This window comes from Aquarana catesbeiana, linkage group LG05 (assembly GCF_042186555.1).
Source record: "Aquarana catesbeiana isolate 2022-GZ linkage group LG05, ASM4218655v1, whole genome shotgun sequence".
Classification (NCBI taxonomy): Eukaryota; Metazoa; Chordata; class Amphibia; order Anura; family Ranidae; genus Aquarana; species Aquarana catesbeiana.
The window spans coordinates 119,500,446-119,516,303 of NC_133328.1; the positions used below are offsets into that span (position 1 = coordinate 119,500,446).

The 15,858-nt window shown below is 44.2% G+C and overlaps 2 protein-coding genes across 9 annotated transcripts in view; one reads left to right on the forward strand and one right to left on the reverse strand.

Moving 5' to 3' along the window:
- PALS2 (protein associated with LIN7 2, MAGUK p55 family member) overlaps positions 1-15,858 on the forward strand; it is a 387,134-nt gene that overhangs the window by 305,432 nt on the left and 65,844 nt on the right. For all 8 annotated transcript variants that reach the window (XM_073630119.1, XM_073630114.1, XM_073630115.1 and 5 more), the window contains one exon: positions 995-1,197. In XM_073630119.1, the coding sequence (XP_073486220.1) occupies positions 995-1,197 (203 nt within the window). The remainder of the gene's footprint in view (positions 1-994; positions 1,198-15,858) is intronic.
- GSDME (gasdermin E) overlaps positions 1-15,858 on the reverse strand; it is a 502,502-nt gene that overhangs the window by 41,024 nt on the left and 445,620 nt on the right. The window lies entirely within an intron of this gene.

Genomic DNA, 15,858 nt, shown 5'->3' on the forward strand with positions numbered 1-15,858 from the left:
GGCTCAAGGTTTTTTTCCCTTCATGTCTTTTATGCATGAAGGTAAAAAATCTTCCCTGTGCAGCAGCCTCCCCAATACTTACATGAGCCCCATTGCCATCTAGCGATGTGCACAAGAGCCTCAGCTCTCCGAGGACTCTTCCTCCTCATTGGCTGGGACAGCACTAGGAGTCATTGCCAATCACAGCCAGTGAGCCAATGGGGAGTTAGAGGGGGCAGTTTTGTGTGTGAATGGACACACAGGGCACCAGTTCAGGAGCGAGCCTGCTTTAGAGCCCTTTCACACTGTGCCGCCCCGGGCGTCAGCGGTAAAGTGGCGCTATTTTTAGCGCTGCTTTACCGTAATTTTAGTGGCGCTATTCGGCCACTAGTGGGGCGTTTTAACCCACGCTAGCGGCCAAAAAGGGATTAAATCCTCCCGCAAAACGCTGCTGCAGCGGCGTTTTGCCAGCGATATAGCAGCGCTGCCCCATTGTTTTCAATGGGCAGGGGTGCTTTAGGAGTGGTGAGTTCACCGCTCCTAATGCGCTGCAAAGAAGCTGCTTGCAGGACTTTTTTTGACACCCTGCTAGCGCAGCACCCCAGTGTGAAAGCACTCGGGCTTTCAGACTGGGTTTGCAGCTGAGGCTTCTTTCAGGCGCTCTACAGGCGCTATTTTTAGCACTAAAGCGTCTAAAAAAAAACGCCTCAGTGTGAAAGGGGTCTTAGTGCACCCACAGCAAACTGCTTGCTCCGTGGGCACTTGGCAGGAAGGAGGGAAGGGGCAAGGAGTGACAGTGGGGGACCCGAGAAGAGGAGGATCAGGGCTGCTCTGTGCAAAACCACTGCACAAAGCATGTAAGTATAACATGTTTATTATTGTTTTTTTAAATTGTTGCCTTTTAATATCACTTTAAGAGAATGCTGGTCAAAATTCTTTGGTTATTTTTAACTTCGTTTTGGCTTTCGGAGTATCACATGTTCTAAACCGCTATCCCTTTCTAATTCTTGTGCAGTCACTTCACGCAAGCCAAGAGAAGATGAAAAAGATGGGCATGCATACAGATTTGTCTGCAGATTGGAAATGGAAGCAGATATAAAATCTGGAAGGTACTTAGAACATGGGGAGTATGAAGGGAATCTCTACGGCACAAAAATTGATTCAATCCACGAAGTAGTAATGGCTGGCCGAACGTGTATATTGGATGTTAATCCACAGGTAATTTATTTTCTATATTTTTCTAATGCTGTGAAACATATACTGGCGTTTTTACACATTTTATACTGTTCCAGAACGTATTCGGGTTGCCAAATCATCCCATCAATTACTAACAATATACTGTAACTTAACCAAGCTTGTGTAGCTGATTAGTTGATGATTTAGTCTAATTAAATACGGAACCTGTAAACTTGGATATGCCAGCAACTAATGTGGCTTTCGAGTCAAAACTTATCAGCTTGGGAATTGAGGGTAAATCTCAACTGACATACCAATCTCACAAGGAATAAAAACCTTGTGCACCTTCCAACCCTTCCCCACTTTCCAAAAAAAAAAAAAAATATATATATATATATATATATATATATATATATTATATATTATATATTTAATCTTTTTGTTCCCTGTGATTGTAATGCTGGCTCTTTCGTTTTGAGAGATTTCACCACTCGAAATCTCCTTAACCAGGACACTTTCATCAACACAACTCTGACAGCTCTCCAAGCATCTAAAATAATAGAAAAATGTTTTGGTTGAAGTACAATTTAAGGCACATGGGTAGGTTGTCCTGGAGGGGTGCAGATTTCCCTGCACACCATGAAAGAGAACAAAGATCATTAGGGTGCCATTTTTTTTTTTTAATTGTAGATAATCTAGAAAAAAAAGCCCTAAAAAGTAAGGAAGGTTTGAAGGGTTCAAGGGTCACTAATAAGTAAGCCATGGTTTAGAGGTCAGTAATAAGTAATACTGAGCTCAAGGGTTGGTGGTATCACAGAGGTTAGTAATATGTAACAGAGTTCACAGGTCAGTAGTAAGTAATGCAGAGTACAGTGGTCAATGTAACGCACAGTTAGGGGGTCAATAATAACACAGAGTGCAGAGGTTTGCAGTAACACTATATAGATCAGTGGTTTTCAACTCCTGTCCTCAGGACCCACTAACAGGCCAGATTTTATGTATTACCTTGGGGAGATGCAGACTAGAATACTGTAATCACTGAGCAGCAAATGATGTTACCTGTGATATATTTCATTTATTCTGCAAACCTGGCCTGTTAGTGGGTCCCGAGGACAGGAGTTGAGAACCACTGATATAGATGGAACAGCTGTCCCGCCTCACAGCCCTCAAACTACAGCAGAGATATGTGAGCCTCCATCTCCACTGTAGATGGAGCACAGCTGTGGGAGTGTGGTGGCTACTACGTTCTCTTTAATAGGCTCAGGCAGCTGAAGGGGATAGAATCTATTGCCTTAAAACAGCCACACATGTGGGAAGGGTGCTTGGTTGCTGGAAGAGAGATGACTGGGTGCTGAACATTTGACTGCAAAGCTTTGTGCATGTGCACTGCAGTAAGCAGAAGTGGTGGCACCCAGCTCTTGGAACAGCAGCCGTGCCTTGTGAGCAGAAGGAGGGAATTCAGAGTCCCAGAAAAGCTGTGATCATTGCTCCTTTGCAATGATCTGTTCTACAACAAGAGCTCCAAAGATCTAGCATAAGGCCCCTTTCACACGAGGCGGACTCCGTTTCTACGGAGCCTGCCTCGGTCCGCTGGCTCAGCGGGAGATCTGTCAGTTGATCTCCGCTGAGCTGGCGGATGACAGGTCCCTCTCTGTTTACTGAGCGGGGAGGGGCTTGTCAGGCTCCGCTGCCACCTATGGAGGGATCGGATGAAAATGGACAGCCTGTCCGTTTTCATCAGATCTCACCGGATCCGATCCGCCAGCGACGGACCTGGACGTAGGGCCATTCGTCTGCTCTTAGCGGATCGGACGGATTGGATGTCAGCGGACATGTCTCCGCTGACATCCAACGCTCCATAGACTAACATGGAGCGCCCGTTCAGGTCTGCCGTCAAAGCTGACAGGCGGACCTGAACGGTCCGATCGTGTGAAAGGGGCCTATAGCTGACCAGATTCCCCCAGCCACACATTTGAGGTGGATGGGGAATCACTCCCGCTTAGTTATTTTTAAGGATGAGCTCAGGCGTGTTTGCAAATGGCACGTGCAGAGCTTGCCAGGAAGTCGGCACTGCGGATCGCTAATCACAAGCAGTGAGACATTGTCCCGATGCGTGGCTACAGAAATCGGAAAAGTCTCACTGCCTGTGATTAGCGATACGCAGTGCCGATTTCCTGGCAGGCTCTGCACGTGCCGTTTGCGAACACGCCTGAGCTCATCCTTAGTTATTGTATTCCGACAGTGGGGAAGTGCTAATCAAGCAGCATTTATCTGACAGGCTGATTTTCAGAAGTCGATCGGTAGATTAACTTCTGTACAACCAGTCCCTGCTAAACTGACAAATTTTGATCCATATATGGCCAACTTTAGATTAAAACTTTCTGATCTGCCTTTTTTGCCAGGAGAAGACTGTGATTATTACCAGCGGATATAGCTGCTAGTAATAATCACATGTAAAAACCTGACGTGCTGGTTGCACCCAAGTCGATCGATGGATTCACTTGGGTACAATCAGCCTGCCCATAGATGGTTGAATCTTGGCCAGTTCAGCAGGGACCAGCCAAGATTCAAACCATCTATATCCAGCTTAAGGCAGATCAACATGTGAGCGAATGTGCTAAGGTTGAAGTACAGACCAACCTGGAACGATTATTTTTCTTTATAGAACAAAGACTAAATTGAAGAACAACTATTGTGTTCTCTCTAAAAATCACTACACTGTTGAATCATTTAATGTAACAGTAGAAGTTTTACATTATTTCTTTCTTGTGGGAGAATAGTTAATTTTACCTGACCATGCTAGAATTTTTGTCTGTACCCAGCTCTCTATTTCTTCATTATATAAAGCAGAATAGGAGAAAATTGGTGAATTTTAAGTTTTTCATTACATACCTCTGCTTCATTTGTTCTTTTCCCTTTCCTTTTGTCCTTCTGCTGGCCCAATAAAAGACAATTAAATCCTGGCTTTTTTTTTTTAATATCTTTATTTATCCAAACCGTTTACAATTTTTGACATTACTACAATAAAAACAAAGAGAAAAAACACGTGCGCCACATAGATGGTGATTATTCAATATAACATTAATCCGATACTACTATCCTATAATCTCACCACCTATACATACATCCAAGCATTCAGCCATGCAACCCTAACTTACATCCCATACATAGCCTACCCCACAAACCAACCAACCAACAAAAACAAGCGAGAAAAAGAGAGAAAAGAAGGAATAAAAAAAAAAAAGGGGGGGGGGGGGGAGGGGTCGAAGATGAATATAGCCGCTTCTCTCCCTTCCATATACACCTATATCCTTGAAGCTATCCAGCCTCCTATAACTCACATAGTAATTCTGACGAGGCACTATACGCTACCCACCTATCCCAAGTAGCTGTTGTCCATTTAATCTGTTTATTAGATCCTTCCTCTATCACCTTTCTTTCTTCCAGGGTACGCATCTCCGTCATCTCACACTCCCAATCCAACATGGAGGGTGCATCTACACATTTCCATTTTCTGGCTATACAAGTACGCGCAGCCGTTAGGAAATATTTTAGTGGGCCTTTCTTTATACTTTTCAGTGATCCAGGTATCATAGATAGTACTGCCATTTGTATGTCTGGGTATAGTTCCTTCGCTGTCATAGCCCTAAAGATCTCAAAAATTTTCTGCCAGAATGGAAGGATTTTAGAGCAATAGTACCATATATGGGACATTGTACCTGGTCTTTCCTGACATCTCCAACATTCTTCTTTATTGATTGGACTTATCCTATGCAGATCTACTGGGCACTTATACCATCTAGCCAAAATCTTATAATTTCGTTCTTGGTGCTTAGTAGACAGAGAGTTTATGTGTAACTGCTAAAGCTTTTTCCCACTCTTTCCTGGGGATCTCCATCCCCAGTTCCTCTTCCCATTTCTTAATATATGGTAACTCTAACTTCTGATCCTCCTCAATTAAAATTTTATATACTTTCGATAGCACATGTGTCGGTCTATCATCTTGAATAAGGATTTCTTCTAACGCCATTAAAGGTCTATCTATTTCTGCTTCTTTTATAAGGGAGGTAACATATCTTTGGAGTAGACCATGCTGCATCCATTCTTTTCTATATTCCTCCCCCATGGTCTCTAACGGGAGCACCTTGTTTCCCTCCAATGTTTCAATTATCCTCGTGTCATCATGACTATACCATTTGAGAAATGACTTTACTTCAAATGAAAGTGGAAATTCTGGGTTGTCAAACAAAGGGGTCATGGGTCCTCTAAAAGTGGAAGCATGTCCCGATTTGATCAAAGTGTCCCAAGCTTTCATTGTTGAGGCCACTAAAAAGGGTATATAATCGTACGGCGAACTATACGTTTTTTTAATCCAAGGCAGAGATTTCAGTTTCAACCCTGTGATTTCTTCCTCTAGTCCCACCCACTGTTTATTGTTCCCATTATGAAACCAATCTACCACTCTAGTAACCATTACCGCCCTAGGATATAGTGCTATATCTGGGAGAGAAAGACCCCCGTTTGCTTTAGTCTTATTTAGCACTTTTCTACTAATTCTAGGAGTCTTGCCTGCCCAGACAAATTGTCCAATAACCCTGGATATTTTTTTCAAAATACTCGTTGCAGGGAACAAGGGGATCGTTTGTAGAATATACAATATTTTCGGAAGTATGTCCATTTTTATAACATTTACCCTCCCTAACCATGAGAAAGTACCTCTATTATATATCTGGAGTGTTTTCGTTATTTTTTGCACCAGCGGGACATAATTATATTCTTCCAATTTCTTCAAATCTATAGGGATAAAGGTGCCCAGATATTTAATAGCATTTTCCTGCCATCGGAAGGAAAAGTCCTTCTTAAGCAACTCTACCAAATCTTTAGACATATTAATATTCATTGCCTCGGATTTATTATAGTTGACTTTGAAATTACTCAGGGTGCCAAAACGATTAAACTCCATTATCAGGTTTGGTAGTGTTATTAGCGGGTTTGTAACATACAGCAAGATGTCGTCTGCATAGACAGACAGCTTGTACTCTATATCCCCCACTCTTACACCTTGTATATCTTTATTTGCCCTAATTGCATTCAATAAGTGTTCCATAATTAGTATATATAATATTGGAGACAATGGGCAGCCCTGTCTAGTTCCATTTGCTATAACTATTTCCCCGGATAAGCTACTATTCGCCCGGATCTTGGCCGTTGGATGTTGGTACAAGTTCATTATCTTATCTATCATTACAGACCCAAGCCCCCACTGTATAAGTGTCTCTTTAAGGAAGCTCCATCCCACCCTGTCAAACGCTTTTTCAGCATCTATTGCTAACAAACAGGATGGGATGGAGCCCCTCTGTACAAATGCCATTAATGTAAGCGTTTTCAGGGTATTATCCCTGGCCTCTCTTCCCTTAACGAATCCCACTTGGTCCAGGTGTATATAACCAGGTATTATAGGGGTGAGTCTATTAGCAATGATTTTCGAGAATATTCTAAGATCAAGGTTTGTTAAAGATATCGGTCTGTAATTCCCGCACAGGGTATGATCCTTATCCGTTTTTGGTACAAGAGTGATATAAGCCTGCATACTTTGAGAACAAAAAGGCACTGCTGTAGATACCGCATTAAAGGCCTGTTTCATTATGGGCATAAGTTCCATTTTAAATGTCTTATAAAACCGAGGGGTAAAGCCGTCCGGGCCCGGACTTTTCCCGGGTATTAGGGAGTCAATTACTGTTTGAATTTCTTCCATAGAAAAGTCACGCTCAAGCTGACTAGATTCCATGGATGTTAAAGTCGGGATTGCAGTTTCCTTTATATACTGTTGTATTTTTTGCTGGACCAATTCTGGGTTGCTATCCGTCTTACAATTAGGTATGTTATATAGTTTCGTATAGAATGTTTGAAACTCTTTTAGAATCCCTTTTGGATCATAACTCACATCTCCGGCATCCGTCTTTATTTTGGCAATAGGTAATGTGCTGCTTCTGTTTTTTAGGGCCCTTGCCAATAGCTTACCTGGCTTATTGCCCTGCTGGTAAAATAGGGCCCGATTTTTATCCCTAACATATAACGTCTTTTCAATAGTGTTTGCAATTCTGCTTTTAACTCTGTTACTATCATTAATGTTTCACGTGTTAGGTTTTGTTTATGTTGCGTTTCCGCGTTTGCTATTTCTTTAAATAATTGAATTATTCTACAGTTTTTCTGTTTTTTCAATCTAGCCCCATGTTTTATAAATAAACCTCGCAACACACATTTCAATGCTTCCCATTGTATAGGCAAGGACGTAGTATCTCCGATATGATCATTAGCAAAGTCCAATATTGCTTTTCTTATTTCCCTTACACACCCCTCATCATAGAGTAGATTGTCATTAAGCCGCCAATTACCCCTACTGTTCTCCCCCAAAAGTTGATCTATTTTTAGAAACACGGGTGCATGATCGGACCATACTGAGTTACCAATCTCTGCAGCTAAGATAGCGTTTATCCCTCTCTGATTTATTAAGAAGAAATCTATACGATGATATGATCCATGAACGTTCGAATAGAATGTATAATTCTTCTCCATTGGATGCAGTATACGCCATATATCCACCAGCTGACATTTAATCAGTAAATCTTTAAATTTCTTCTTATCTTTACTACTCTGAACTGTCGTTGGTGTTGTAGTGTCGATCGCGCTATCCATAACAAAATTGAAATCACCCCGACTATTACTATACCTTCTGCTTTTCCCAAAAGTTGACTAATCAGTTGTATGCCTACTTTAATCTGATTTTGGTTAGGTAAGTATAGGTTTATCAGGGTGTATTTTTTACCATATATAATAAGCTTAAGTAGTATTGCTCTACCATCCCTATTGCGCCATTCTTCTAACACTTGATAAGGAATTGTTCTATGAATTGCAATAGACACCCCCCTCGACTTAGAGTACCCATAGGAATCATGGAACCATGTGGTGTAATATTTATTTTTCGTAGATTAGGAATATGGTCCGTCCGAAAATGCGTCTCCTGAAAAAAGATGACCCCCACCTTCTGCTTGTGAAGGGAATATAAGACCTGTGATCTTTTCGAAGCCGAATTAAGACCCCTAATGTTGTAGGAACATATATTCATTGCTATTCAAAATTTAGGGAAAAAAGAGAAAGAAAAGAAAAAAAAAAAAACAAAAAAAAAAAAGGAAAAAAAAAAAAATCTGTGCAACCCACTCGCACCCTCTCACACACACACCGATTCGTACCCTATTGACTATAGACAGTCTATCTTACTTTAACGTAAGTTCCCTAAACTAGGGGGAACGTAGCCTGACTTCCAATTACCGCCGCCCAGTCGGTGGCTACACGCTGATTTTTTAAATATTGTAAAAAAAAAAAATTTTATTTCATTATATTACCCAGCACCATGCTGGCCATTGGGATCAAGGGGGGAGACCTCCTTTCATAGGGGATAGCAACCTCCCCAAAACATATCTACATCACTCAACATCAAGCCTGAGAGTATACGAAAAATATCGATAACATAAATAATCCAGTTAAAAAAAAAAAATTTTCTTTCTCGAACATCACGGGACACAGAGCCACAGTAATTACTGATGGGTTATATAGGTATCACTGGTGATTGGACACTGGCACACCCTATCAGGAAGTTCAACCCCCTATATAATCCCTCCCCCTTGCAGGGATACCTCAGTTTTTACGCCAGTGTCTTAGGTGATGGACGTGTAAAGATGTCCTGTGCTGAGCTCCAAAGGGAATATCCTAAGATCCTATACTGGGGCAAGCCAGGCGAACCGGATCCATTCAAAGTGTCTTTTCATGGCCGAATTGAATGGTACCCGGGCCTCGTGTCCGAAGAAACGAGGTTTTACCCGTAATGCTTCTCTTTTTAGAGAGCTGGACCCCGCAGATCAGAAAATGGCTTTAAACTTCCTAATTTCTGGCGAGGTGCTTTACGGTCCCAGAACTGTTGGATCCCCCTACTGATGGGGGCCCCAGTCTCTGACGGTTTTTTCAAACGGAGCCCACCGTGAGAGGTGAAGATTGGGTCTGTGTAAACAGCACCCTGCGGCTGGATAAGGTAAGAGGAGATTCCACAGAATTTTTGAGTTCTAGTGGATTTTCTCCTTTAAGGTAAATGCATGCTATGCCTATTGTGACCACCGGGGGCTGCCAAGAGCACAAACCTACACATGCTGAATGTCTGTCTCAGGTGTTGTAATCGCTGTGTATGTCCCAGCGTATCAAGCAGGCTGCAAGCAGGTAAGGTGGATGGGGGGATTTCTCATGTTTGAATGTTCCCCCCCAGGCTAGAGAGGGGCCACAGGGGTCTAGAAAGTGGTTCTACCACCCGGGCTCTGTGGCCTAATGGCCACCATCTCTGAAGATAGCCGTTCAGGCAAATCTTGTTACCAGTCTCCCTCCTTCCCCCCCCCCATCCCCAGCCTTTTCTCCAGAGCATGACAGGAGAGTCGGCAGTGCGGGAAGCGCTAGTTTTTTTCAAAACTCGAGGGGGGGGGGGGGCGGTATAGGAGGGGGCGGGATGTCAGCACAGAGTGTTTAGACTCCCACTCAGGCCAGCTGCAGGCTATTAAAGGCACTCTGTACAGGTGCACTCAGCCTTCTGAGAGACACAGAGCTGACGGTCGCATGTAAGGTGGGACACAGGCATTCTCCTAGGCAGCATTTACTGAAGTAACACCAGACTGAGCATTGGGTAGCAAGGCTTTTAGCCAGACTACATCGCTCAGCGGACAGTGTTCATTTGTATACCTCACACCTTGTTGCTTTGCACTATGGGTAGAAGAGGTTCAAGCACCCCAGGAACCAGAGACACTAGGGGATCTCGTTCAGGTTCTGAGGGCCCCCTGTCGGCAGCATCCTTCCCCCCTAAAGATGGGCCAGGGACGGCTAGCCAGGGAGAGCCATCGGGGTCAGGGGCTACACCTGCTTCTGGCACTTCAGCCCCTGTATATATTACACAAGAGGTTTTTTCCTCAACCATTATTGGTCTAGAGGAAAGATTAATGGCCGTGATTACGTCTTCACTCAGTGGAAGAAAACGCACTAGGCTTTCCTCTGTTCCCCAAGACCCTCAGACAGAGGAGCTCTGGGATAAAGGAGATGAATCCCTTTCAGAGGATCGGGATGGGATGGATGATTCCTCTTCGGAGGATTCAGGTGGAGAGGGACCCTCTGCGACTTCCCAAGAGGAGAAAGTCTTAGTGCAGATCCTCACTGGATTGGTCTGCTCCACATTTAAGTTGCCCATACCTGAAACTGCTAAAGAATCCTCTTCTGCTTTGGGGTCACTGAAACCTTTCCAAGCAGCACATGCTTTTCCTGTTCATACTTTACTTGAAAAGCTTATTTATTCTGAGTGGGATCACCCAGACAAACGTTTTTTTCCGCCGAGAAAGTTTTCAACACTTTATCCGATGGAAGAAAAGTTTATTAAAATGTGGGGAATTCCGGCTATTGATGCCGCCATTTCCTCAATAAATAATAGCCTGACTTGTCCTGTAGACAATGCTCAGGGATCCTGTAGATAAAAGGATGGAATCCCTATTGAAGGATGTTTTCTCCTTAGCAGGATCAGTGGCCCAACCTGCAATAGCAGCGATTGGAGTCTGTCAATACTTAAGAGACCATGTTAAGCAGGTCATCAAAGTATTACCTGAACAGCAGGCCCAGGGGTTTGCTAACCTTCCAGCGGCCTTATGCTTTGTGGTTGACGCCATTAGAGATTCTATCGTGCAAACCTCCCGTCTTTCACTGGGGTTGGTGCATATACGTAGAATCCTATGGTTGAAAAATTGGTCAGCCGAAGCACCATGTAAGAAGCTACTGGCTGGGTTTCCATTTCGTGGTGCAAGGTTGTTTGGAGAGGACTTGGATAACTATATCAAGAGAATCTCTTGTGGGAAAAGCACTCTCTTACCTGTCAAGTGGAAGAGTAAGCGTCCCTCTTTCAAACGGACTCTTTCCCCAGCGCCGGGGGCTTCAGCCTCCAGGCAGTCTCGACGGCCGCCTCCATCGGGGTCCAGAGACAAGAGTCAACCCCAGGGACAAAAGAAGTCCTGGGGAAAGAAGCCTACTAGGCAAAACACTAAGACCTCTGCATGAGGGGGCGCCCCCGCTCACTCGAGTGGGGGGAAGACTGCGACAATTCTCAGAGCTCTGGCAGGAGGACTTCCAGGACAGATGGGTAGTCTCCACGGTAACCTTAGGGTACAAGCTGGAGTTTCAGGAATTCCCTTCTCCTCGGTTCCTCAGATCAAATGTTCCCAGAGACCCAGAGAAGAAGCAGTCGCTCCTTCTAGCGTTAGAGCGACTTTTGTCGCAGGAGGTCATTATGATAGTTCCCGCAAAGGACCAGGGATTGGGCTTCTATTCCAACCTTTTACGGTCCAAAAGCCAAATGGGGATGTCAGGCCCATTTTGGACTTAAGGGATCTGAACCGATTCCTAAGGATTCAATCCTTCCGCATGGAATCAATTCGAACAGTAGTTCCCACCCTGCAGGGAGGAGAATTTCTGGCATCAATAGACATCAGAGATGCATATCTGCATGTGCCCATTTTTCCTGCTCATCAGAAGTTTCTGCGCTTCGAGGTAGGAGGGCGCCATTTCCAGTTTATGGCTCTGCCCTTTGGGATAGCCACTGCACCTCGAGTGTTCACAAAGATCTTGGCTCCTCCTCTGGCCAGATTAAGGGCTCAGGGTATAGCTGTCATAGCATACCTAGACGACCTGCTCTTGATAGACCGGTCGGTAGCCTCTTTGAATGGAAACTTGAGGACCACGGTCAGGTATCTAGAACACCTGGGTTGGATCCTCAACTTAGAATAGTCTTTCCTAAAACCAGTAAGAAGACTGGAATATTTAGGTCTGATTATACATACAAGCCAGGAGAAAATATTTCTACCCCAGGCAAAGATCACTGCTTTGAGAGAGCTGATTCTGACAGTAAGGACCAAGAAGGGTCCCTCAGTCCGCCTTTGTATGAGGCTACTAGGGAAGATGGTGTCTTCATTCGAAGCAGTTCCCTATGCTCAGTTTCACTCAAGAATGCTGCAACACAGTATTCTGTCGACCTGGAACAAGAAGGTTCAGGCATTAGACTTTCCGATGCACCTGTCGCATGCGGTGCGTCAGAGCCTCAATTGGTGGCTCATACCCGAAAACCTGCAGAAGGGGAAATCCTTTCTACCGGTTACCTGGACGGTGGTAACAACAGATGCCAGTCTGTCAGGTTGGGGAGCAGTTCTGGAACAGGCTGCGGTCCAAGGAGTATGGTCCAAGACAGAGAGGACCTTACCCATCAACATTCTGGAGATCCGGGCGATACATCTAGCTCTAAAAGCCTGGACTATCAGGCTACAGGGTTGTCCGGTCAGGATCCAGTCCGACAATGCCACAGCAGTGGCTTATGTCAATCATCAGGGAGGCACCCGGAGCCGAGCTGCTCAAAAAGAGGTGAACCAGATCTTAGTCTGGGCAGAGATGCATGTGCCATGCATATCGGCAGTTTTCATCCCGGGAATAGAGAATTGGCAGGCGGACTATCTAAGTCGCCAGCAGTTACTTCCAGGGGAATGGTCTCTGCATCCCGACGTCTTTTGGGCCATATGCCAAAGATGGGGGTTCCAGATGTAGATCTCTTTGCATCCCGATTCAACAAAAAGATAGACAGATTTGTGGCAAGGACAAAAGATCCTCTTGCATGCGGGACGGATGCGTTGGTGATTCCGTGGCATCGGTTCTCACTGATTTACGCATTCCCGCCTATTCTGCTACTACCACGACTCCTTCGCAGGATCAGGCAGGAAAGGAAGTCGGTACTTCTGGTGGCCCCCGCTTGGCCCAGAAGGACTTGGTATGCAGAAATAGTAAGGATGACGGTAGGTTCCCCGTGGACACTACCGGAACGCCCAGACCTGTTATCTCAAGGTCCAGTGTTCCATCCTGCCTTACAAACGCTAAATTTGACGGTTTGGCTATTGAGACCCACGTTCTGAAGAGTCGTGGGCTCTCAGGTCCTGTCATATCTACCTTGATTAATGCAAGGAAGCCAGCTTCCAGGATGATTTATCATAGAGTCTGGAAAGCTTATATAACCTGGTGTGAATCCAGAGGTTGGCATCCCAGGAAATATGTCATAGGTAGAATCCTTGATTTTCTACAGATGGGATTAGAGATGAAGCTGGCCTTGAGTACCATCAAGGGCCAGGTTTCTGCTTTATCAGTATTATTTCAGCGGCCACTTGCTTCACATTCTTTGGTCCGAAACTTTATGCAGGGGGTGATGCGTCTTAATCCTCCGGTTAAAGCGCCCCTAAACCCCTGGGACTTGAATTTGGTCCTGGCTGTGTTACAGAAACGGCCTTTTGAACCAATAAGCCAGATTCCTTTGGTCTTGTTGACAAGGAAATTAATTTTTCTGGTGGCCATCTCTTCTGCTAGAAGAGTATCAGAATTAGCAGCTCTTTCCTGTAAGGAGCCTTATTTGATTATACACAAGGATAGAGTGGTACTACACCCTCATCCTAGTTTTTTACCGAAGGTGGTTTCTGATTTTCATTTAAACCAAGACATTGTTCTACCTTCCTTTTTTCCAGATCCCTGTTCTCCGGAAGAGAGATCTCTACATTCGTTGGATGTAGTAAGAGCAGTTAAGGCCTATCTAGGGGCAACTACTCAGATCCGCAAGACGGATGTTTTGTTTGTGCTGCCAGAGGGTCCCAATAGAGGACAGGCAGCGTCAAAAGCTACCATTTCTAAATGGATTCGACAGTTGATCATTCAAGCTTACGGTTTGAAACAGAAGATTCCTCCGTTTCAGATCAGGGCACATTCCACAAGGGCTATTGGTGCTTCTTGGGCAGTGCATCACCGGGCCTCTATGGCTCAAATCTGCAAGGCCGCAACCTGGTCTTCAGTTCATACATTCACCAGATTCTATCAGGTGGATGTGAGAAGGCATGAGGATATCGCCTTTGGGCGTAGTGTGCTGCAGGCAGCAGTACAGGGTCCTCAGGTCTGATTGCACCCTACTTGGTCGTGGTTCCCCCCCCTCAGGTAGCATTGCTCTGGGACATCCCATCAGTAATTACTGTGGCTCTGTGTCCCGTGATGTTCGAGAAAGAAAATAGGATTTTTTAAAACAGCTTACCTGTAAAATCCTTTTCTTTCGAAGGACATCACGGGACACAGAGGTCCCACCCCTCTTCTAATACACTATATTGCTTGGCTACAAAACTGAGGTATCCCTGCAAGGGGGAGGGATTATATAGGGGGTTGAACTTCCTGATAGGGTGTGCCAGTGTCCAATCACCAGTGATACCTATATAACCCATCAGTAATTACTGTGGCTCTGTGTCCCGTGATGTCCTTCGAAAGAAAAGGATTTTACAGGTAAGCTGTTTTAAAAAATCCTATTTTTCCTTTTTCTTTTCCTTTCTTCCCCTTTCCTTCCCCTCCCCCTCTCTCTTCTTCCCCTTTTCTTTTTCCTTTCCCCCTCCTTTTTTTCATTCATCCTTTTTCTCCCTCCCCTCTCTACCTCTCTTCCCTTCCTCCCTCCCCCTCTCCCCCCTTTTAAAAAAAATTTATAATATATCGATAGAATACATGCTCAGAACCCGTGGAAACACTGCAAATTATATCAAAAGCAAAGCAGGAGCCACACTCGGGATCCTAACATGTACTCTTATGCTAATATACCCAAGTCCTGAGGGGAGAGAAAAGGAGAGAAGAAAAAAAAAAAAAAAAAACCCCAACCACCCACAATCCCCTTATCACATACCTACATCATTTAATACCATATATGACAATATGCAAAAAATATCGAAATAATACATGTTCAAAACCTGTAAAAGCTATAAAGGTTATGACAACAACCCTGCATGACCCAATATCAGGATCCTAATATGTGTTATTGTGTAATATACCCTAGTCCTGAGAAGGGGAAAAAAAAAAAAAATTTTCTCTTCCCTATATCAGGACCTGTGGTAGCAATAAAAAAACTTGTGGAAAAAAAACCCAGAAAAACAAACAAAGACCCCCCCCCCGACCATCCCCCTAGCACACATGTAAAACCCCCTGACCCACCCATCCACCTGTGTCCCTGCAACCATTGATTACTACAGTGTTTATCATTGTGCGTATAATAACTACAATTTATATAATAAAGAGTGTACCAATGCCTAACCAAACCCCACGCTCCACTCCCACATAATGTTAATATCAACTAGCGGTAAAATATATAGTGTACTAAATTTGTGCAGGACTCTGTATTTACCACACATATGTGCGTCTAAAAAAAACAAAAAAAAAAAACATCCATTTCTGCAGTGCCAGGTGCATATCATTAAACCTCAAATATCAATAAAATATATAGTGTACCAAAATGTGTGTGGGACTCCATGTTTATTCCCCCCATGTGTAATAATGAATAAAATATACAACAAAAGGAAACCCCCCCCCCCCCCCCCAACCCATGATATTGGAGACTCTCTACCCCCCCGCCCTACCACAATATCCCAGCAAGATTATCTAAGCATTTTTATATATGAGATAGGCCAGTCCGGTAATTCTATTTCTGGCAAATTGAGGGTTGACACAAACTGCGGTAGGTCCTCAAGATCCCTAAATACTGCAATATGTCCTCCTTTCTGTGCCTGTAATTGGAATGAGAAT